Here is a 22,423-nt window from a genome sequence, read left to right on the forward strand (position 1 = left end):
TCTGTTCTCGATTTTTAGCACTCCGGAATGATAAATGATTAAAAATCTATTACTCTGCTGGGTTTTGGCATACTTTGAAGAATACATATTATGCTCCCCTCCCCCCGCAAAAAAAAAAGAAGCTTGCCATCATTTTTTTTTTCCAAACATTTTTTGTAAAAAAAAAAAAAAAAAAAAATCAGCAGAATTACAAAGTCAATCATTCTCAGCGGAAGCTGCTCATGAAAGCCCTGAGACACCTTGTTCCGTTTAATACATCAGAATGAAACACATTTACATAATGTTTGCTTTGTGGCTAACAAGGTTATGTTCAGTCCATTCAGAACCAATCAGCAGGACGATCCGAACCAATACTGGACGTTCCAGCGGAGAGGGGGTTTTAAAACAGACAGATGCGTAAACTCAGCAAATTTAAATTAACTTTTACAAGTTTTAAACCTCTTACAGTTCTGCGGAAAGTAAAAATATCCATATAAGCATGACATACACTCAACCTTTATAAAAGAAAAGCTAAATCCCATTTTTTTCTTTTTTAAAAAGTGGTGTGATACATGCCAAGAAGAAAAGCTTACTTCCATGTGAAATAAATTCATCTTTCATTGCATTCACATAATCTGACGGTGAAATTGTAGAAATAGGTCAACCTTTAATCTGAGAACATTTTAACATTAAAATCGCAGTTGAAGAACTCTTTTCTATTTTTTACTTTTATTTATTTTTTTTTACTCCAAGTAAAATCATTGATGTAAATCACAAGCCCCCCACCTGTTAATCCTTGAACGACCCTGACTTTACCTACAGGAGATCCGTTCGGTCTTCTGTTGGAACATTTAACAAGGTTGGCTCACTAAACATCTTCGTCATAAACCTGCAGAGAGAGGTCGCCTCTGACCTGCCTCGCTTCATATTCAGGAAAAGAATAAATGAATTAAAATTTCCAAGATAGTATTTTCTACATGAATAGTACAAAAAAAAAACAAAAAAAAAAACCTTCAATTAAATTTGTTTTTGTTTTACACAAACTGTAGGGATGCCAATAATTGTAGCACTGGGGATTTTGTTAAAAAAAAAAAAAACACTGAATCAATAAGAGGAATAGACTTCTAAATTAGTTAGCAGAAAAAAAATACAAAAGTAGTGACAGATCGAGTTTTAGCAGCGGTACGTTTAGTTGAAACAGACAACAAGAACAAACTCAAGAAAGAAAAACAATTTCCCCTTCCTTGAATGACTCATTTTTATTTGTGACCGCGGTTTAAAAAAAAAAAAAAAAACCCTACAGATTAATGTGCTGTCAAGGTGCGAAAAGTATCCCGCGCTCAGGTCTCATCAAAGTCACTCCATTAAGGCCGACAGTAATAAATGCCTTTTCATCAGAAAGGACAAACCGAGGCGTCGTGTCTACACTAAAAGCCTTTTCACACCGCGGGGCTAATCTCCAGCGCTGACCAAGGTCAGCTCTGTTTAAACAGCAAAGGCAAGGAAGGTGGACTGAACTGATATCCACAGGTCAAACGGGTCACTCTATCTCGGTGACATTGGCTGGCGTAAACTACCTTCAAGCGTCTGCAGCGACAATTTTATGGATCAAGAGGTTACAGCTGAGAAGGCTAAATATATATCTTGCACTTTCCTTTTTTTTTTTCTTTTTTTTTAATCCAGCAAATGCAGCAAAGATCCTGTATCTAATCATCTACAGTCAGGCCCAGATGTCCTGTAAGTAGCGCTTCTGCTCTCTGAGTCCTGCCAGTGTCTTCATGGCCTCCAGTTGGTCCACTTGAAGCTCAGTTTTAATCATCTCCATCAGGGTCTCATTCACATCTTTGGCCATGTTCTTGGCATCCCTAGGAAGGGAGAAATAAATGCATATGTTACAAAATAAAAAATAGTACTGTGTTAAAATATTTAGGAGGAAATATCATTCCTCCTAAAGTGCCTTGCAGCAAAACTAATACGGCTTGGATATTTTCACTTTTTCCCATGTTGCAACCACAAACTTCAGCGTCGTATGTAGGATTTGTGTGATACACCGACACAAAATACCGCACGTAGGTGAAATGGAAGGAGTCCTATGATGCTGTTTGTTCACTGTTGTTCCCTAAAAGGCCTTTGAGGCCTTTACTCATCAGCTCTGTTAGTAACAGGTGTATGGTACCAACTAGATGACTTTTGAAGGTAATTAGTACCATTTTTACAAAGGGTATAAAAGTCATGTATTAGTTTCCTCCATATTCACAATCATTTACTTTGTTTTGATGGTTTATTGCACGAAATCTAAACGTATCTCACTGAATTTCATAATTGCAATATGTCAAACACTCTGTTAGAATAGCCAAAGGGGTGTGAATACTTTTTAAAGACTCTGTATACACTGTGACATACCAACACTTTCCACAACTGCTGCCATTTCTAGAAGACCTCCTGGCTAAATCCTCAAGTTTGCTGCCACAGAGATTCAGCGGAAAGACGGAGATGTTCCATGACTGCGAAAATTCACACGGTTTTGATGTTTCAAAGGTAATTTACTCGAAGGTGAGGAGGGAAAGCTGGGGAGTGAGAAACAACAGGAAAAATAATGTGGTATGTACAGTAGCAGCTTTACAACGCTGACAGGATTTGGCGTGTTTGATACCCACGAGTGTTTGGTGTTTTCTTTGTTCTGACAGGGACAATTTGTACTGACTGAGACAAACAAGTGTTGTAACGCTGCAGGGAGGGAGGACAGCAGGATATGTATAAACTATAAACAGAGCAGACTGCTGCATCACAGTGGAGGAAACAGCAGCAAAGGAATCTGTAAACACATGACTCGTGTTTGTATCTTTAAAACGTGAGATCTGCCTTGTAAGCGAGGCACCACAGCACACGAGCTTAACAACTCGGATTTGTTTTCATACACCGCACATAAGTACATCTCTTCAAAAAAAAAAAAAGGAACTCTGCAGATATTGGCACAGAACTGAAGTTCAAGAGTAGACCGAAAAGAGGTTAAATATTTGTCAAGCACAAATTATTATTATTATTATTTTATTTTATTTTTTTTGCTTGCTTGCAAAAAGATTTTGAAGAGATTACACAGTGGCATCATAAGAGCTCGTGGCATAAAATCGAGCACTGAGAAGGGGAGAACCGATTCTTCTCCATTAAATCTGGCTGAGCTTGAGCAAAGAACAGGAAACATGTTTTGTCTCGAGATGTGCAACACCGGCAGAGACATAACTTAAAACGCAGCACGCAGCAGTGAAAGGTGTCGACTCAGAGGGGCTGAATATAAATGCATGCCATATTTCTATTTAAAAAAAAAAAAAAAAGTTGAAGGTCTGCTTTCCTTCTCTTTCAGCTACACAATTAAACACTATTTGTTGCTGCTGTTTTTTGCAAAGACGCTGTAGTTCTCGTCGACAGCTGACATCGAGTTGCTTTGCTTGATACCGCCTTCTCCGTTCTGCTGTTTGTTTAGCGACGTACCAGAAAACCCGTGAAACAGGCCACACAGTTAAAATGACCGTGACATGTTCAACACGGTGTGATATTATTTCACCGGGATAATGAAAATGTTCCAAAGCACAGAGGAAAAGAGGGAACATAAGATGTATGGCCTGGCTTGAATCCCTACACCTTTGGGGTGTAATGAAGGAGGAAGGAAGAACAGCACAACCCACAAAATCTGAAAGTGCCTGGGAAAATCAGTGTAGCATGGCAGACGTTTCACCGGTAATTGGTGAACACTCCTCCATGGTAAGCAGGATTTACTTGGGGGGGGGGGGGAAGAAAAAAAAAACAGAACACCAGGAACCACAAGTTTTGTTGCACTTACAATTATTAATAGACTGTTCTTTTAAGCATTACAGAGTTTATAAAGTGTTAAATATTAAGGCATTTAGGGGTGATCGGTATTGGAGTCCCTGACTAAGCTCAACTACCAACACTTGTTTTTGGTGTTTTGCTTATGATTTTATTTTTGCCATACTGCTAGTGAGCTGAACATGGTTAAAAAGGACTGCTTGCATAGGAATTTCACATTTTATATTCAAACTTAAGGATAGACTATACTGGGTGCTGCAAGAGAAGAGCATGGGTATATTAAAGAACATATCTGTTTAAGTGATGTTAAATGTACAACAAAAAACAAGTGAAGAAGCTAAGCAGGTTTTACGCTGACGTGTAGTCAGGACATGAAAACTGCTTCCTTGATCCTGTTTACTTCATGCTGGAGCAAAAATACTCTGGCTTCGCCAACAGAAACTCTGGATGGGATAAAATTCAAGCAGCTACACTGATTCTTCTGGCATTGATGCAGTATAACATTGGGATTTGATATTGGCAAAGGAAAAGAAACAAATACCTTTTTGAGAATAATTCTTAAAAACACTTAAAACCCAATACTGCTAATTTCAGAAAGCTAAAAAATATATATTTTTACACTGTGAGCTTTTTTATCTAAATAATTTAATTCTGCAACATACCTCACCCATTCAATTAAAAAATCAAAATATATCCAAACATATAATAATAACAACAAAAATGCAGACTTCTCGGACTCCCTTCCAACAACAAATGTCCAGATCAGAAGAGGGCAACATATATTAATTTCATCAAGTCACACTGGACTGAGGTAACCAAAGATTTTCGACAGGTTCGATCATTGCAAGATAATACAAATTATGTGCAAGTCTGTACATATTCCAGGTTAATTTAATAAATATCTGCAGTACCTGTTTTTATTAGAGCATTATCTTTGTGCTACACCAAAATTGAGTCATTTAGGCTACTGCTTTCATTTCCAGCAAAATTGAAGCATATTTTCAAACGATAAAATTATTCCTCACCTTTGTAAGAAACTATGCTGGTAAGCTACAGTTAATTAGATTTCCTATGCTGCTGTGTTGGCTCCACATGTTCAGGTGACTTCTCTTGTAGAATTAATTTGTCCACTTTGTAATGACAATAATGATGCAGTTACGAATGAAAATGAACTTTATGCACAGTGTGAATCTGTAGTGACATAAGATCAAGTACTATTTACCCCGCCCCAAAAGAAAAAACATTACACATGAAAAGAGTTTAAAGGAAAGGGAAAAAGCAGAGGAAGAGATGGTCTGCCACCACTGTGTGAACACCCTGAAAAATGACACTCTGAATACTGAAACAACCAGAACATAAGACAGCCTTGGCAGATGGATGCTGGGAAAAATGATAAATAGATTAGAAAAGGACAAGAAACACTCAGGATGGATTAAGATTAAAACAAGACCGGTGTCGGCCTTACCCGCAGACATAGATGTAGCCGTTCCGTCTGAGCAGGATGTCGGTGACTTGTCGGCAGCAGAGCAACAGATTGTGTTGGACGTATCTGGGTTGTGCTGCGGAGGGAGGTTCCTCCTCGTCCTTCCTGTCTTCTCTGGAGAAACACACTTTCAGGTGATTCAGGGTGCCGCTGGACACAAAGTTCTCCAGTTCCTCTCTGGAACGACATTGAATCCATACAGCAATCAGTAAGTTCATATTTCATGTATGTAAAAAAAAAAAAAAAGAAATTCGAGTCAGGAGAGCCACGTCTCAGCTGTTGACGCAAATGGAGCTGTTGAAGTTTAACACTAGAAGATGCAACGTAGCTTGTCCTTTAATGAGTTTGTTCACTTTGTTTTTGTCATAGTCCTAATTTGATGTGGACAGATAAAGAAAACATCCTGAAAAATGCATTACAAAAAGCTAAGAAATTATTTACATGGCATCAGGTGAAAATCCCAAGAAGCGCCAAGATTAATCAATTATTTACAGAAAGCACACCTGTCCATGGACCAAAGAGCTGTCAGAGGACGTCGGGGTAAAGACAGTGCATCTGCATAAAGCTGGAAGGGGCTCGCATCAGCAGTAACCTTGGTAAGGATGTGACAAGTGATTATTTCAAAATGCAGAAAATAGAAAACGACCCTCAATCTCCCCGAGTAGAGAGCTCCATCTAAGGTCTTGCTTAATGCTTTGAGGGCTGATAGCCACTGAAGCCACAGTCACCAAACATACTCATACTAACAAGCCATGAGCCATTTATGGGTATTAAGTATATATCAATATTAGACTTCAAAACGTCTAAGATTTTACACCAGTAATGCTAGACAATGTCCTGAAGTGATTAGAGGATAGGATGATGCAGTTCTGCCGGTTTGTTTTTCCCAAAAAAAAAAAAAAGCCTCTTCCCATCTTTCCATCAATAGAAATGGATATTTGGACTGTTGAGAAAACAATTTTAACCATAAAAAAATAAGGAGATTTCATAAAATCTGACACAATACAATGGATAGAAAAATAATTTTCTTTTTTTCCTTATCTAGAACACTGATGAAGGGTCGTGGACAGGCTTTCACAGAGACAGTAACCCAAAATGTTGGCAACAAAGGTAATGAAATAACCAGGCCAGTTTCTAAATCTCAATACAACAGAAAATTAGGGCAGCAAATAATGGAGCAAGCGCAACATTTCTGATACACAACAAGACCTGAGTGTTAAAACATGGCCTTTTCCAGCCTGGTCACTGAGCATGAACCACCTGCCTTGATTATTTGACAGTAAATAAATAAATTTAACTGTAAATATTTTTTGAAGGTTTCTGGTTGACAATCTGTTTCTCTACATGGAAATTATGCTACTATAAAAAATGTTTTGTTTTATCGTTTGTAAGAAACACACACACACCAAAAAAAAAAAAAAAAAAAAAAAAAAAAACGTAGACTACCCCGAATAAACAGATGTGTAGCCTTAAGGAAACTATTTATCACTTGAAAGCCAGGAAAGGCTTCAATTTGGAAAAAGGTCATGCGGTCTGATGAGCTCAGATTTTCCTTGTTCCAAAGTGATGGGAGCATCAGGGCAGGAAGAGCAGCACATTAAGAGATGTACACACAACTCCGTGTGACTAAAAAAAGGTGTGTGTAGGTGTTGTGATCTCAGATGCTCTGGTCAGGGCTTCGTGACACCACGGATTTAAAAATGAAGTAAAATGTTGCCAAAATGTACCGGGCTATCTGCTTTTTGAATTGATTTTCACTCTTCCTTGATGGCACTGGCATATTACTAAATGGTAATGCCATGATTCACTGAGCCAAAAAAAAAAAAAAAAAACACCCTCCGAGCATTTTGAATCAGAAAAGGTTTGAACAAAACTGTGCCAGACAACCAATTTAACTCGTCGAACCAGAGAAATGCAAAACCGGGATCTGGATTTCATGAGCGAGGTCGGGTCGCTGTTCTACCAATCTTTTATAATCAATCCACCCATCCTTCCAGTTAGGTCTAACCTTGCCCCCTGTCGGTGTTCTGCTTGCCAACTTTATGCTCTTCTATCTCAGTGTTTTTATGGGGCCCGGGGTGCTATTGGAGGATGAGGAAGGTGCTGAGGGAGGTGAGGTTTACTGTAGCTCAGAACATCTTGTTTAAAGCTAAGCAGTCGGAAAGAGTACACACACACACACGCAGCCAAACTCCAACAAAACAAGCCACAGCTCTAAGCTCATGGGTTGAAGGTCTATGCCTTAGGGGGTCTATGTTATGAAGTAACCCCAAGACCAAGATAAGCTTTTTTTTTTTTTCCATATATAAAGCCACGAGCAGTGGTGTGAATACTAACGCGATGAGCCTTGTGTTCTTTGTTTTCTTTCAGATCCACATTTATCTGAAAGAAATACTTGTTACACAAGCTGTGATTGAAAGCAGACATTAAACAATACCTAATTGTTTGACCAACACGTTTGTTGAATTTAGAGACAAATTAGAAAGAAGGGAAAGTAGCCCTTAACACTTGCTAACTTATCAAGTTACTTTAACAGGGAAATTGTCCTTTCCAGCTGACCTGTGGGGGGCAGCAACAGGCTTGAGGCGCAGATGAATTGATACAAATGCATCAGTTCAAGATCATCTAAACAGTAACGTGGCGTTAGTCTCCTGGTGTCGAGTGGTTGGTAGAAGCCATACTTTGTCAACATGAATAAAATGATGAACTTCAATGTCTGTTTATTTTCAGTGGGAAAGAATTAGAAAGGATGTGACAATGATGAGTTGCATGAAATTTTTGACAACAGCAAATAGTCAACGTTTTGCTGTAATATCAGGGGCAGAGCTGCTGGTTTCATCTGTTCATTGTCTCTACCTTTGTAACATTGATAAACACATTAAATTCGATTGGTTTTATTTGTTTGCACGACTGTTCCGCCCTCGGAATGACAACCGATTTGAAATTGCAGAACGGTTTAAAAGGAGTTGAGCTGAAAAAGGGCTGCTTCATGTGAATTTCCTTTTTGCTTTTGCACCGTTGTCCTGGACATTTGGACATTTGATGAATGAGACAAAAAGGGTGAATAAGAGACAGAAATTGCTGTGTTTTGTTTTTGTTTGGTCCATTTGTGTGTGTGTGTATAAATCATCTCAGATTTGATAACACCGTGAGCAGAAACAGACAGATGACAAATGAAGGCCAAGTTCTGAGAAGCAGACGATAGATAGAGGATTCTGCACATGCCAGGCTAGTTGCTGTGTTTATACGCATACAAGCCAGTGGCGGTATCGAAGACTAGAAAAGAAGCCCAGTGTGATTTTCCAGTCAAGGTTCCTCTCTACAGCATGAAATCAGCTGCTGTAAGGAGGCTGGGAAAGCACAGGGAGGGGTGAAGGATAAGTGCAGAATAGAGGAAAGCATGTTTGATGTGACAAACAGGCATCAGTCTCCAACTGGGACGTTAAGTGCTGCGTCGCATTGCGACGCATCCCACTTTTGAATTCGGGCCTTTATCTGAGAATTGATCACATCCTGTTTTGACATTATCGTAATTGCACCCCCCCTCCCCCTTCTTTGGACCGGAGCTCAACTTTTTCTTTGAGCATCCAAAACATTGGGGGGAAAAAAAATAAAAACCAAAGTAGTGAAAAGGCAGACGTCAAATTGCACTTGCGTTAAGATAAATCCCACAGAGATGAATGCGGGCAGCGCATTTAGCTGATGGCATGTTGTTCTCATTCTGCTAACCTATTTAAATTGAGCACAACTCTTCACGGGTGGCTCATAAAGCACAGACTAATCACTTTGGTCAACACTGTGGGGGTGTTCATCACAGAGGCCCACACTGTGAACAAACAACGCCCGCTACCTGGCTGGGAGTTACTATTTAAGAAAGGGATAGGAGAGACGGAGAGGAACAAACAACATCCTCTGTGATTTGTTCTTGTGTCATTAACGATGCTAATCCGTTCGCCTTATTTCATCTTTCAAAGGAACTCCATCGGCACCGGGGTTATTCAGCAAACGCTCGGTGCCCTTACCGGAAATGCTGACCAATTAGTATGAAGTCAGAAGAGAGTCGAGCTGAGGAAAATTAATAAGGAGGAGGATATATTCGCTGGATGATAGCTTACAGTAAGTTATGGCCACCCATTTATTTTCCGATTCTAGTCTTTTTACAATAAAAAGATAGACCTTTAGTATTGCTCAGGTGAATGTGGATTTAGTACCAGGAGACAGACGATGAAAATTCTGCCGGCGTATTTTCACAGAGTTCTCTTGGACACAGCCAACAGAAAACAATCATCTGCAACCTCTTCTTTTTAGATGAAATCATTTTAGCTTGAGAATGCAGCGTCTCGCTCCAGGAAAAGTATGTTTATTTTTTATTTTTTTCCCGTGCGCTTTGATACGGGGCTTTTATTTCTTTTTTTGTTGGTTCTCAATGTAGAAAAGGGCAACCCCTACTGATGTATAAATGACAACTGACGGCTAGTTTTGTAGGAGAATCTGCCCAGCCAGCTGACAGAGCTGACAGGCTGTGGCTGCCCAGACAGCGGTGTGCTTAGAGACAGAGGCCGAGCAACAGAACCATTAGCTGTATTTACGATTGATGTTATATACAAAGCATGAACCCATGTTGACCGCCATATCCTTTCTTTCTACTTTTATTTCACATAAGCCATTTTGTACTAATTCATCTTAACGAAGGTCCATGGAGATGAACTATCAAAAAAATGTTCACATCTTAATCCTTGGGAGTATGTTGTTTGAAATCTTTGAATTGCACCCTGTTTCTATTTGTCCTGCTTCCTGCCACTATTTGAGACAGTTGACTCAAAAGTTATGACTACTGATTGACCAGTCAATATACATTCCTACCTTCCTCTATGGTCTGAGTGGACAATAATGGATGGATATATATATATATACATATGTGACCATTTACTTCACTCATAAAAACACATGAAATTTGTCAGCAGTCAAAACATGTAGAAATTGACACCAAGTTGACTCAAAATTTCCTGTAGCAGACAAAGATTTGGTTCCAGAAAAATAACCTGGTACAATATGAGCAAAACATCTAAGGTACAAAACTGTGACGAAATCTAATAATCCATTTTTGGCATGCATGAAAACGATATTACGTGTTTTGATGATAGAAAAATGTAGGAATGAACATGAAAAATCTTAATTGAAATTTTCTTGTACAGTATTTGAATCAGCTGGTTAGTTCTTTGTATAAAGAGTGACTATGTTTGCAAGGACATAGTCAGTATTTCACACTTCATTTTTTTAAACACACTTGTAAAAGTGCAACATCTGTTTTGTTTTGTTGTTTTTTTTGCAAAACACTGACAGCTTTTTAACTACATTTAATTTGTTTTCACTTTATATGTGCGTAAAAACTTTAGCAGGCTGCCAACTTGTGACCAACTGTTTTGACAAACTGATGTAAGTCCTGATTTTTTTTTTCTCACCTCTGCAACAAATGTTGCTAAAAAGTGTGTGCATCAATCCATTTACTGCAGAATGAGTTGGAATATTATGCTTCCAGACAAGAAGTAGATGTAAAAGCTTTTGTGGACATATAATGGGTATAAAATACCTTAACAACATTAGATTCAGAAGCCAAAGAGGTGAAGATGAGCGACAGCCAACTGCAGATCTGATTCGGTAAACCTATCCACTACCCAGGACAAACAAAACTAAATAGCAGGAGACAAAAGATTCAGCGCACCTTTGGTCAAATCTCATCATTTATGTCATAGTAACGAATTGAACCAAGAACTTTCCCATCAATGAACAAAAGAGCTTGTGATTTACTCCAGCTTCTTTAAATCTCAAACGGATAGTAAATACTAAATCACCTCAAGAGTGGCTTTCAACAACCGCAGTAGAAGCCATAAAGAACGCTGACACCCAACATTAGTTACTCGGTTACACATGCAGAAGACGTGCAGCACACATTAGCATTCTTTTGGAGTGGGCCTTGTGTCCAGATGACAAATTAGAGCCCGATGCCGTCTCCACTTTTACGTTCTGTTTGGTCTCCCGCAGCATCAGGGGAAATCTTTCTATTTGCCGCCACCCTCTACTTGCTAACTTTATCTATGGCTGTAGTGGAGCTGAGTAGGGACTGTGGCTTTAGTTGCTTTTTTTTGTGTGTGTTATATAAATAACTTCTGGCCAATTCTACAACAAGAAGATAAAAGAGGACTCAAAATGAAAGTTGTAAAAACCAAAACAAGGAGAAACCACATAAAAAAAATGGCAGTTTCAGAACATGAAATTTCTTACTTTTGTTTTACATAAAAACAGAAAAGACACGTGTGTAACATTTCCTTGTCTCGTGTCCACAAACTTTGGTGAATTTTGTTAAGATTTTATGTTACAGGCCAAAACAATGTGGTGTATTATTGTGAATAGTAAATATAAGGATATATTAAAATAAAATTTTACACTTGAAAACCAGAAAAGAGTTGCATGAATATATATTCTTCCCACTGGAATTCATCCACCATCTATTGCTGCAGTTATAAAATCAAGACTTTCGGGGGGGAAAAAATCTCTTTCAGCTTTGTTCATTTACAAAATTCAGTTCTGGTGTTTCTTCTGTGCAAAATTAGGCTCGTTGTCCTTAGAAGGTGAAGCTCTGCCAAATTCCAAGGTTTTCCAAAGCCTCTAGAAGCTTTTCTGATTCTTATTAGAAGCAATTGTTCTGTTTTTAGTTCATCTTCCCACCAATTTTAGCCAGTTTCTCTTCCCATACTGTAGAAATATGGTTCAGGGTGATGTGAAGTGTTACATTTTCAATGCACACGACACCAAGGTAAAAGAAAAAATACATTTGGTTTTATATTACCAGAGCAGTTTCTTCTCTGGTGCTGTGTCGCTCTATTTAGCTTTACCTTCATTCAACTATGGCATCTTCTTTCCACTATTTTATTAAACCTTAATCAAATTCATCCACATACATCTAAGTAAAACCTTCAGAATAATTGGAGTGGAAGAAACAGATTTCAAACAACAGCTGCACGTATGTGACCAGACAGGGGATACGTTGGGTATATACAGCTTACCTGAACAGGTAGTCTTTGTCCCTGTAGCGACAACCAAAGAACAGCCAGGTCTCACCAAATTTGGCCTCGGGGTTTTCCTTCCTCTCTTCCTCTCTGTAAGTCAAACACCGGATGTTAGCAGTCAATCAATACAAGCGGGCAACCAGGCCAGATGGAGGAGAGCGAGTCCTTCCTCGCACTAGAGATTAAAGAAGAGGAGCGACACAATTACAAACCGGCTGTAGTGACAGCAAAATGAGAGCCGCTATTGCTTCAAAATGAGGAAATGAGCACGTGTGCAGAAGCGAGGACGTTGTACTGCACTTATGGCTACATTTCATCCAAACACAATAAATGTCTTGCAGAATGAAAACGGGGCATCGTCAGTGTGTGTGTGTTTTTTTTTTTTGTCCACCTGTCCTCAAAAAGTGTTTCCTTTGGAGTTTGGCAAACCTCCCACATTCCCCTGTGGACCGCACAGCACCACAAAGCAGCTATGAAGATGTGGTTATCTGTGCCACACACCTGCTGCTGTGGTGACAGCTCTCTCCCAGATAACAGCTAACCCCAAATCTTTCATGATGCGATTAGTTGGCTGAAAGTCCACAGAACTTATCTTTGCCCGCTACCCCGTTTTTGTGGATAGCTGAAATGACCATCTATGGAGATCGGCCGAGCCCGTCTTCCTTCCCTGCTACATCCCTTTTGCCTGATATCCGTTTAGTGGCGAACACAAAGTGAACCGATTCTGCTTCTCCTCTTTTTGACACAAAGAAATCCGATTACTTTATGTAGTCATGATTCGCATTGTATTTCTTTAAGCTAAATAAATAAATAAATAAGCATTAGATATCATGCTAACTTTAAAGCCCATCCTTTTTCCGTGGTTGAGTTGGTGCAATCCGGCACACGCCAGCTCTCAACGGGATGTATTTATTTGGACATCTTAAAGCCAAGGACGGGAAAGGCAAATTGAACAGAATATGAATCGGTGTTTCAGTGCTGCGTCTCTATCGTGGACCAATATTCATCCATCCATCCATTTTCTGAACACCCTTGTCCCTCAGTGGGGTCGGGAGGGGTGCTGGTGCCTATCTCCAGCTAACGTTCCGGGCGAGAGGCAGGGTTGGACCAATATTGTAAACAAAAATTAGAAAACCATTGACGGCATTGCAGGAGGAGTGCTACTTGGATCCTGCAAAATCAGCAGCAGAGACGTGCAGACATAGACTGAATCCCAGGGAGATTTCCAAGCAAAATCTGAGAGTAAACTCTTTAAATGGAGTTATCAATCAGCAACGCACGCAGTGAAATTGATCGATCAGGTTATATTTTCTTCCTAAAGCGTACATCTTTGACTGCGTTTATTTTGAGTCATTCATAAAAACGTCGCTCTTTTATTTACGTATGCATGTATTTATACCGATATATGATGAACTGATTGACGTGAAAAAATGTCACAAACAACTATTGAGCTGCTAATAACAGTAGAGTGGTATGCAGTTATATGCAGTAAATCTGAGTAAATATAAACTGCGTATCTTGAACACCGGACATGATTTTCCGTCTACGAACAGGATCAGATGAACGTTAACTACATAAATTACATTTTGTTTTTTAGAAAAATGAACAGATGAATCAATTGCTAGTCAAGGCCAGACGCTAATTAGCTTGAAGGGAAAAAAGCAAATCAATACAAAGCTGTGATTGTGAATACCGCGGCGAAAGTTTTCTCCTGTTAATTAAACACAAAGTGAACTGGTGAATTAGAAACCCTTTTGTTTGAACTATATGCTGCTGCATGAGGCTGCGTAGCAAAGCTGTGTGGCTGACTTGATCGGGACGCTCAGATCCTATCCATTAGCATCCTGGACGAGATTCTTCTGATCTGCCAACGGCCTCAAGTAAACTCATTTTAGTGGGGCTCATCACTCTCTCTCCCTATCCTCTCGCCGCCCGCCCTAAAGGGATCAATACCAATATGAAAAAACCTGGGTTCCATTCTGAGTAGACCACACCGGCGCCTTTCCCTGAATACAAATCACATCACATCACATACCCGCGCTATAACAGCCCTGCAATACGATCCCGAGGGGCAAGGCGGCATCCGCGGAGAACTCCATTTGGGGTCTAAATCAGCACCATTCAGATAATCAGCAGGTGGGAGAAGGGGGTAGGGTGGAACTGCGAAGGAAGCTGAGGTTAAGACTTGGCAAACATCAGAATCATTTCATATCTTTCATCTTTATCTTTGCAGCTCCATGAGGGTAGATCTGAGTGGCGGTGTTCATTTAAAAAACAAACAAACCCCAAATACATCAGCTCAAAGAAAGCACACAGCACAATTATTCCAATACACAGTCAGCCCTTTTTTTTTATAGCGAACTGACTGTTCAGAATGATTAATGGAAGATAAATATCTGCTCATACAAACTGTCATACTAAATTTGTGAGAGATGGCTGCTGGCAGGCACAGCCGGCATTACTCTTGTCTGATGTTTTGTCTTTCAAAAGGTGGAGCTTTTAAATGCTGCTAATAAGATTAAAGCTTAATTCTTGCTTACAAGACTTTCGTTTGGTTGTTTTTGCTCATAGCAAAGTACATAGAATAATAAAAATAACAATAATTATTATAAAAATAACAAAAACAGCGATCAATACAAGATGACGGGGAGCGGTGGGGTGCGGGGGAATCGTTATAATTTCCCGGTACACCCCAAGTGAGCCTCTGACCTTTGGAGACTCTTCTCTCACTTGTTACCAGCACTCTTAACTTGTACAAAGTACTTTTGAAAACGGCCATCGATTAACAGTGGGGGCGGGAAAATAAAGGAGAGACAGGAAGATCGAAGCGTTCCCGTGTTGTTTTGTTGCCAAACAGGACCCGCCTCGTGCCTGCAGGCTAGATACGGTGCCCCGCTGACAAACCGCCGATTGTTATCTCCTATTGGAGAGCGGCGGCGGCGGCGGCCGGCGAGGCTTTTGTTTGGAAAGCTCAGGTTAGACGCTGCGACAATGCCGCGCCATGACAGGTTCATATAATCCTCCAGGACGATCTGGGGCTCGCAGGCAGAGAGGATAAGAGAGACGGTAGAGGAGGAGAAGGAAAGGACAGTTGAGCTGATGAATCGATTTTGCAGGGTTTTTGTTGTAGAAGCAAAGAGCTTCTTGAGAGAAAAAAAAAAAGATCAATAAAGGAAATTTAATAAAATAAAAACTGAAGTTTCTTGGAAAAATCTGATGAAGGACTGCGCATTGTATTATGAAACAAATCCCTCTACAGGCAATTGATGCCTGAGCACCCTGTTTTAATAAAGGGCCTACATGTGTATTTTTGTCTAACATTACAAAGAGCAATAGTCGCCCCACTGGAATAAGACATAAATAGGACTGGAAAACCGCAGAGCGCTGTGCTTCTTTCTGGACGAGCCTCTCTAAAGGTGTGGTCCGTTCAGCACTGAAACATTTTCTTCTGCATCCCGGCGGCTCCACCACCACCTTACCCCAGATGACCAGTCATCCATTCTGAGCCTTCCTGCCATAGACAATCCGTCAAACCACCGCCGTGTCACCTCTCAGAGCAATCTCACACTGATGCAGACCTGCCACAACACAGCAGACGTCGCTGGGATTTAGAGACAATTGGAGCTGACTGGGGCGCAACCTCATTTACACAAAGCCACCCACGACTTAGACATGTCAGTCTGACTAAAGAAGAGCAGTGGGGAAAGAAAAAGGGGCTTACGCTGCTCTCTGACAAGTCACAGCAGCTGTAGTTAAATGCATGAACATCAGCTCAGATAGAGAGGCGTCCGTCAAACTGAAGCTACCTGACAGGTCCGGCTCATGCGGTTTTGAGCTACGGTGCTAGGCAAAAGTATTCATACCTACCCAGTGGTTTAAGCCACACAAAAAAACAAACCAACACTAACGCTTGGTAAAACACAGCGATGGAAGCGTCATTATGTGTAGATCCTTTTCTTCACCGTTTAAAAAAAAAGGGTAGAATTTTCTTCCGACTTCATAAAGGCTCCCACACACTTCATCCAAAACCGAATAGTCAACACACTGTTGCGTGGTTGCGGACCGTTTGTATTCGCATACACATTTTGCGTAGAGCTCAGTACCAGGGCTTGGTGTCAAGTTTGGCAGGTAGATGCCTCTCTTTTGTCGCGGGTCTAAGTCGACGAGTCTGTTTTAGCACTTTGGATGAAGTACGTTGTGGCCTTCACCGTGGACTATTTTGTGTTGGTCCATCACACCAAATCCCAATGAAATTACAAACACTGAAGTTTGTAATTTGCTAACAGTTGGGGAAATGAACAAGGGGTATGAACACTTCTTTGCCTTCGAGTAAGCATCAATTTTAACATCAAGCCAAAATTTCACGTTTATCTTTAACCCAATGAGCTCCTCAACCCGAGAAAGTGTTGTTCTAACTAATTAGTAAGAACCTACTGCATTTGCATCCTACTTGGCTGACAGCCAGTATTTTCACACCACATAGTCAGCAATTACAAGCAGTGATTTAAGCCATTAACACGGCCATCACCTTCTGGACTTTTTATTCTCGAATCAATAACGCCCCACGCGCGGCTTTGAATCCTCGCTCTTTATTACAGGAGTCATAAACGTGCCCGTCTGAGTAGGACAGATTTACTCCTGCGGGAACGAGGACCGCATCCGGAATAATCCCCGACGTGATCGCAGCCCTCGCCTCTAGATTTAAAATTTTACGTGATGTGGACTTTCATAAGCGCTGTGTTGCGTCACGTCTAATTGTCTCTGCAGGTTGCTTCAAAATATGCAAGATGATGTGCACTTAACACTACTTCAACATGGTGAATATTCATAACGGGGGGCACATTTTCAGCAGGGCTGAGTACATGTCACTCTGTCTGCACCACTTTGACTTGACATGAACATTTTTACCAGCTTACAGCAGGTGTTAATTTTGCAGCAAACAACTGTGACAAGTTTCAAGTGCATTATGTATTGCTCTCGACAAGGACACTTTCAAATTAGAGATCTGAAAATAGTGCATTGTTTCACAGTGGCAGGCAAAGTTTAAGCATCCCAATTATAATTTCTTTAACTATGAACAGATAATTACAAGGACTGCCCTCTAAATGGTCTACTGATGGGGAAAAAATGGAAAAGTCTTCAAAGCACTTCAAAGGTTCAATTATTTTGTTCATTTTATAATTGTATAAGGAAAGATACTTAAGTTCTGAGATGGCTTTTAACATCATCTGTGCTTCGTGGGGTTGTTAGAACCACGGCTTGTTCAAAGTTACTCTAAAGACAAAAAGAATACATTTTGTATCACAGGGACTTCTTAAATTACAATAAGCAGCCACTATTCGGTTAAAACAGTGCATTTAAATAGTTATTTATCCAGAATGTAATGATAATGCAACAAATGGCTTGATTGAATATTATTGTGAATTCAGTGAGGATTTTCTCTCACAAAAATTCTACACAATTGCTAAAATAGGTAGTAAACATGCCAGTGTTTCCAATATATCCATTAGCATGAAGTTCATATGAGATGCTGGTATGCAACTTAAGTAATCTACACATGCAAAGCAATCAAAACACCACAAATAAAGTTACAGATGAAACTCTGGAATAACAAAGAGAATAAATATAATTTGAGCATGTGAAGGAAACTGTTGGTCCATAAAGCCAAGAGACCATCTGAAATCTGTCAGCGTTTAGAAGCGTCCGTGCTGCGAGCACAAGCCAGTAACATGTGGTTTAATATTAACTGATGGCCAATAAAAGGGTTTGTCATCACCAAACCATTACACGGAGGGGTACCACTCGTAAAGGCAAAGGGACCTAAGCAAAAAAGTATTACTGTTCCAAAACGTACTCACTGCAAATAAAACAGAGGTGTTTCTAAACTTCTAAATGTTCCAGTGAGTGGAACCGGAGCCATTATTCGGAAGTGGAAAGAACATAATTTCACCATAAACCAGGTGCTTCTTGCAAGAGCCAAGGAGCACTTAGAGAGAGCTTCAGCAAGAAATGCTGCTGATAATGATGAAAAATAAAAACTGTAAGCTTGACATTAGTGATTATAGAACAAAAGTGTGATGTTTAGTACTGTCATGTAATTACAGTATTTTCCGGACTACAGAGCTCACCTCACCATAAGCTGCACCCACAAAGTTTTTTTTTTGTTTGTTTGTTTGTTTGTTTTTTACACTGGAAACGTAGCCGCTGGTATCTCCATCGCTCTCGGTTTTCCACAAGGAAGCAGCTGCGTCCTAAATCTGCGCCTAACCAAGGATTCGTTCACGCCGAGTTTACGTGCAGCGGCTATCGATCTGTACTGCCACATTGATAGTCCTCAACTTAAAAGCTGCATCATATGAACTTCTTCGTGTTGTTTCCATGATGAGGGCGTATGAGTTTGAAAATATTTCTCCGTTGTGCCTGCTGCTAGCATACATGTGCTTGTTCTAAATTAAAATCAGCACTTACTTCTTTGATTTCCAATTTTGACTTCCAATGATTCTCTTCCTGCTACAGAGCCCCCTGGTGGTTGAAGAAAAATCCACAGGAAAAACCACACCGGGCTACAAGCCGCGTGGGGAAAAAAGTAGCAGCTTATACTCCGAAAAATATGATATACGCCTTTGTACAATGCATATTTATAGGATATAGAGGGACTTTCAATGCAAGTTTTATGATTTAAAACTGTATTATTAACTTTCCTACCCAAGAGCTAAAGATGAAAACTATCTTAAGCTAACTCTGTTGCAAAGCATCTTTTATTAGTGTTTTTTGCACATTGTCCCTGTTTCAAATAAACTAATAAACTAAAACTAAACTTTTTTGTTCCCAATGGGAAACTGATTTGCAGCATGTAAACTCATCAAACAACTCATTACAAAAAAATAAATGACTACATTTTTGTTGCTACATGTGTGCGCACATGCAATAGTATTGGCAAGTATTCTTGTGACATTTCATTTAGTAAATAGAAATAACATTTGTGATTCTAACAAAAACAGGAGAAGCTTGGTCTGACATAACTTCAGAAAGTGAGAAAAAAGGTGCGTGTCTTTTTCAATGTATATGAGCTTCTGGTTTCAACTGTAAATATAATTTTGATCAAATGTGGACAGTAGAATACTTACAGTATATTCAAACTTGTGCATCTGGTTATTGTTTTTAAATTTACTGAACATCTATGGCTGCATCATTATTCCACCCTGGACAGAGAGAATGGCTCAAATCAATCACCTCATGGCCAAATTGAGCGTCTGAAACCTTCTGACCGACTGCAAAAAGGAGAGAAAAAAGTTTCAAGGAAAGTCTCTCTGCTACATAGAGGTGTGAAGTAACACTAACACAAATTTGATAATCACTGAAAAATCAACAACAGAAAAGCTTGGCCAAATGTACCCAAGAACCCAGATATATTTGAAAACTAGAACTGGCTGCTCACTGAAGCTAAGAAGGTTTACTCTTTGAGAAACAGTTTATTTTTAATAAATATCAAGGTGACTTTGTTTTTGTATCGTAGCCAGAAATAAAAAGCATTTTGTCAATAAAAAGAAATAAATTTAACAGGAAGTTTATGGGAAAAGATTATATATAATCTGGGGAAAAGCTGGGAGTGGCAACAAAAATAAATTTAGCACAAAAATATGTGGAAGAGTTCTTTAATGAATGTAACTCCCTCGTTCTTTTATAGCAAGGTAAATCAGTGAAAGGAATCTTAAAGGAGAACTGATTTGGTTAGATTGCCGGCAGTCTTGTTGTTGCAAAGTGACATTACAACTTCAATCAGTCGGTCTGGCACTCAGCTTGTTCATGCATCCAACCAGCCATCAAGCCAGACATTAATAGGTCATACCTTTGCTGAAGGAAGCCTATAAAAGGAGCCACTCCAGTTCCGGGTCCAATCATAACGAAGGGCAGCGAAGGGTCAGAGGGAGGTCGAAAGGAGCAGTTGGGTCTCAAACTCACATGAATCTGAGGTCAGAAAGCATTACAAATCATTTAAAATAATGAGCTTAATTACAACAGTACTGTAAAGCCACTTTGGGCCCAGCAATTCTAATAATTGATCTACTCATTATTCTAAAATGCTCTAATGAGAAAATGTGTGATTTAGCTGGAATCCATTGAGTCGGCAATTTCTTCTTTTTAATTAGCCGCACACAAACAGTCCAAAGCGGATTGTTTCTGCCTGTTACCCCGAAGAGTTTCCAAAGCAGAACATGTGTATTAAATAGAGCTTAAATCCAAGCCGACACATTTCAGGAGGAAGGAGGCTTTGAACTTGGACGGGACTTGAACACTTCATCGGCTCACGTGGGCACTTAAGAGATGATTTAGCTGTAATTTCCATCTTATTCTCTCCTGGAAAATGATTACCTTTGGCAGAGCCAGTTCGGCCTTCTCGGGGAAAACCAGGCCAGGACTGACGAGGTCAAACAGCCAGCCGGTGCACAAGCCTCGCCTGCCCGCGGGCCTCCCGGAGCACGCTGGGAACTCAACCACGTTGAAGACAAAACGCAGTTTTTCCGGATGCCTGAGAAGGGAACTGCGAGAGAGAACCCAGAGAGGACAAGACAAGGAAACAGAGAGGAAGGACAGTGAGTGATTGCATAAGGCATAAGTATAGAAAACAATGGGCAAACAGAAAAAGAGATATTAGAAAATAAGGTGAAATACAGAAAATGAAAGGAAGGAAAAGAGAAAAATCTTCATGAACAGCCAATAGTGCAGTATATCGATAAAAGGCTAACAAAAGTTGCCTGTTTATCTATAAATGGGAAGTTTATATCATTAAAATTTTTAAACTAATCAGAATTTTTTTTTTCTTTGCCGTTTTTTTTTTTATTTTTTATTTTTTAATCAAATGCAGAAATTGACACATTGTACTAACTAAAAGTTAGATTTATAAATAAAATAACTATAAACAACCTGATTACAATAGGACTGGAAAAAAAATATTTAATAAACGAGCTTATTTTGGGCCACAAATTTTTCTTATATGTATCAATTCAAATGTACCACAAATGCTGGACAACTCCATATAAATGCTCACTAAATACGTAGCACATACAAAATATTTCTTACAGAGGGAATATGTTACCGTCTCACTATTTGTTTAAATGTCGGAGGCTGTACGATAGGCATTTATTTTATCAGCAAGTCCTTAGCATCGGGATCAGTGGACAGGATTTCCACTGCTCTGGTAAATATCTATGAACAAAAGCCAACAAGCTGCGCAGGTTAACCAATTGGATGTTAAGAGTGTATCTAAGCAACTGCAGAGACACATTATATTTCATACTATTCAATATTTTATTGTATTTCATGGCGAAGTGAAGCAAATGAGGCATGAAATAAACACTGAAGAATGTATACATAATTTGAACATTCAATGACTTTTAATAAAACTGAAAATGTGTCTCTTGAATTACTTAAATGCAAAAGTAAAAGCACTTTTATTAATATTTATCAACCCATCTACCCATGTTCTATTTAATATCAAGATACAGTCCTGGGAGAAATATGCATGCCCTTTTTTAAACTCTAGGCTTTAATGTATCCTGTATGTACCTTGGGTCTTGGGGTGCACACTGTACACCCAAAAGCAACTCCAAGTGTTGCTTTGAAAACTTGGGAGTTTAAACTAAATAACTATTGTACCTAAGAAAGAGCAGATCGTCCATACATTAAATCCCCATTTGCTTTCCTGTTTCCAGGGCTGTTTACTGATATTTTCTATCAAAAAACATAAACGTATTACCATTTAACACATTTTCCCCCAGAATCAGTTGGGCTACACTTTACTCTTTGCAGCCTGGCACCAGCAAATGTGACCATAATCGTAAATGTTTCTGCTTGCCTGGCTTCAGTAAATGTGTCTCTACCGCCTCTGTGTTCTCATCCCTGCTGCTGGTTACAGCACTATGTGCTCCTCTCATCCTTCACTTTCCAGTTCCTGTGGGCCACTGGAGACCTCTATTGACCACAGCATCAATAATGCAAGTCTCTAATGTCTGCGCACCATCTGATAAACTACAGCCACCCTCTCTCCTGTCCATTCTCCGCCTCGCCA

At 39.7% G+C, this 22,423-nt stretch overlaps 1 protein-coding gene across 3 annotated transcripts in view; it reads right to left on the bottom strand.

The window, feature by feature from the left end:
• Positions 1-227: 227 nt before the first annotated feature.
• Positions 228-22,423, bottom strand: part of mtrr (5-methyltetrahydrofolate-homocysteine methyltransferase reductase) — a 35,038-nt gene continuing 12,842 nt past the window's right edge. For 2 of the 3 annotated variants that reach the window (XM_016669346.1, XM_007547832.2), the window contains exons 11-15: positions 20,728-20,896; positions 20,204-20,322; positions 12,352-12,444; positions 5,270-5,464; positions 228-1,844 (exon numbers count right to left, since the gene is read on the bottom strand). In XM_016669346.1, the coding sequence (XP_016524832.1) occupies positions 1,700-1,844; positions 5,270-5,464; positions 12,352-12,444; positions 20,204-20,322; positions 20,728-20,896 (721 nt within the window). In that variant the 3' untranslated portion in view covers positions 228-1,699. The remainder of the gene's footprint in view (positions 1,845-5,269; positions 5,465-12,351; positions 12,445-20,203; positions 20,323-20,727; positions 20,897-22,423) is intronic. The other variant, XM_007547831.2, reaches the window with a different exon arrangement.

The sequence above is a fragment of the Poecilia formosa genome, unplaced genomic scaffold, assembly GCF_000485575.1.
Source record: "Poecilia formosa unplaced genomic scaffold, Poecilia_formosa-5.1.2 Scaffold22, whole genome shotgun sequence".
NCBI lineage: Eukaryota > Metazoa > Chordata > Actinopteri > Cyprinodontiformes > Poeciliidae > Poecilia > Poecilia formosa.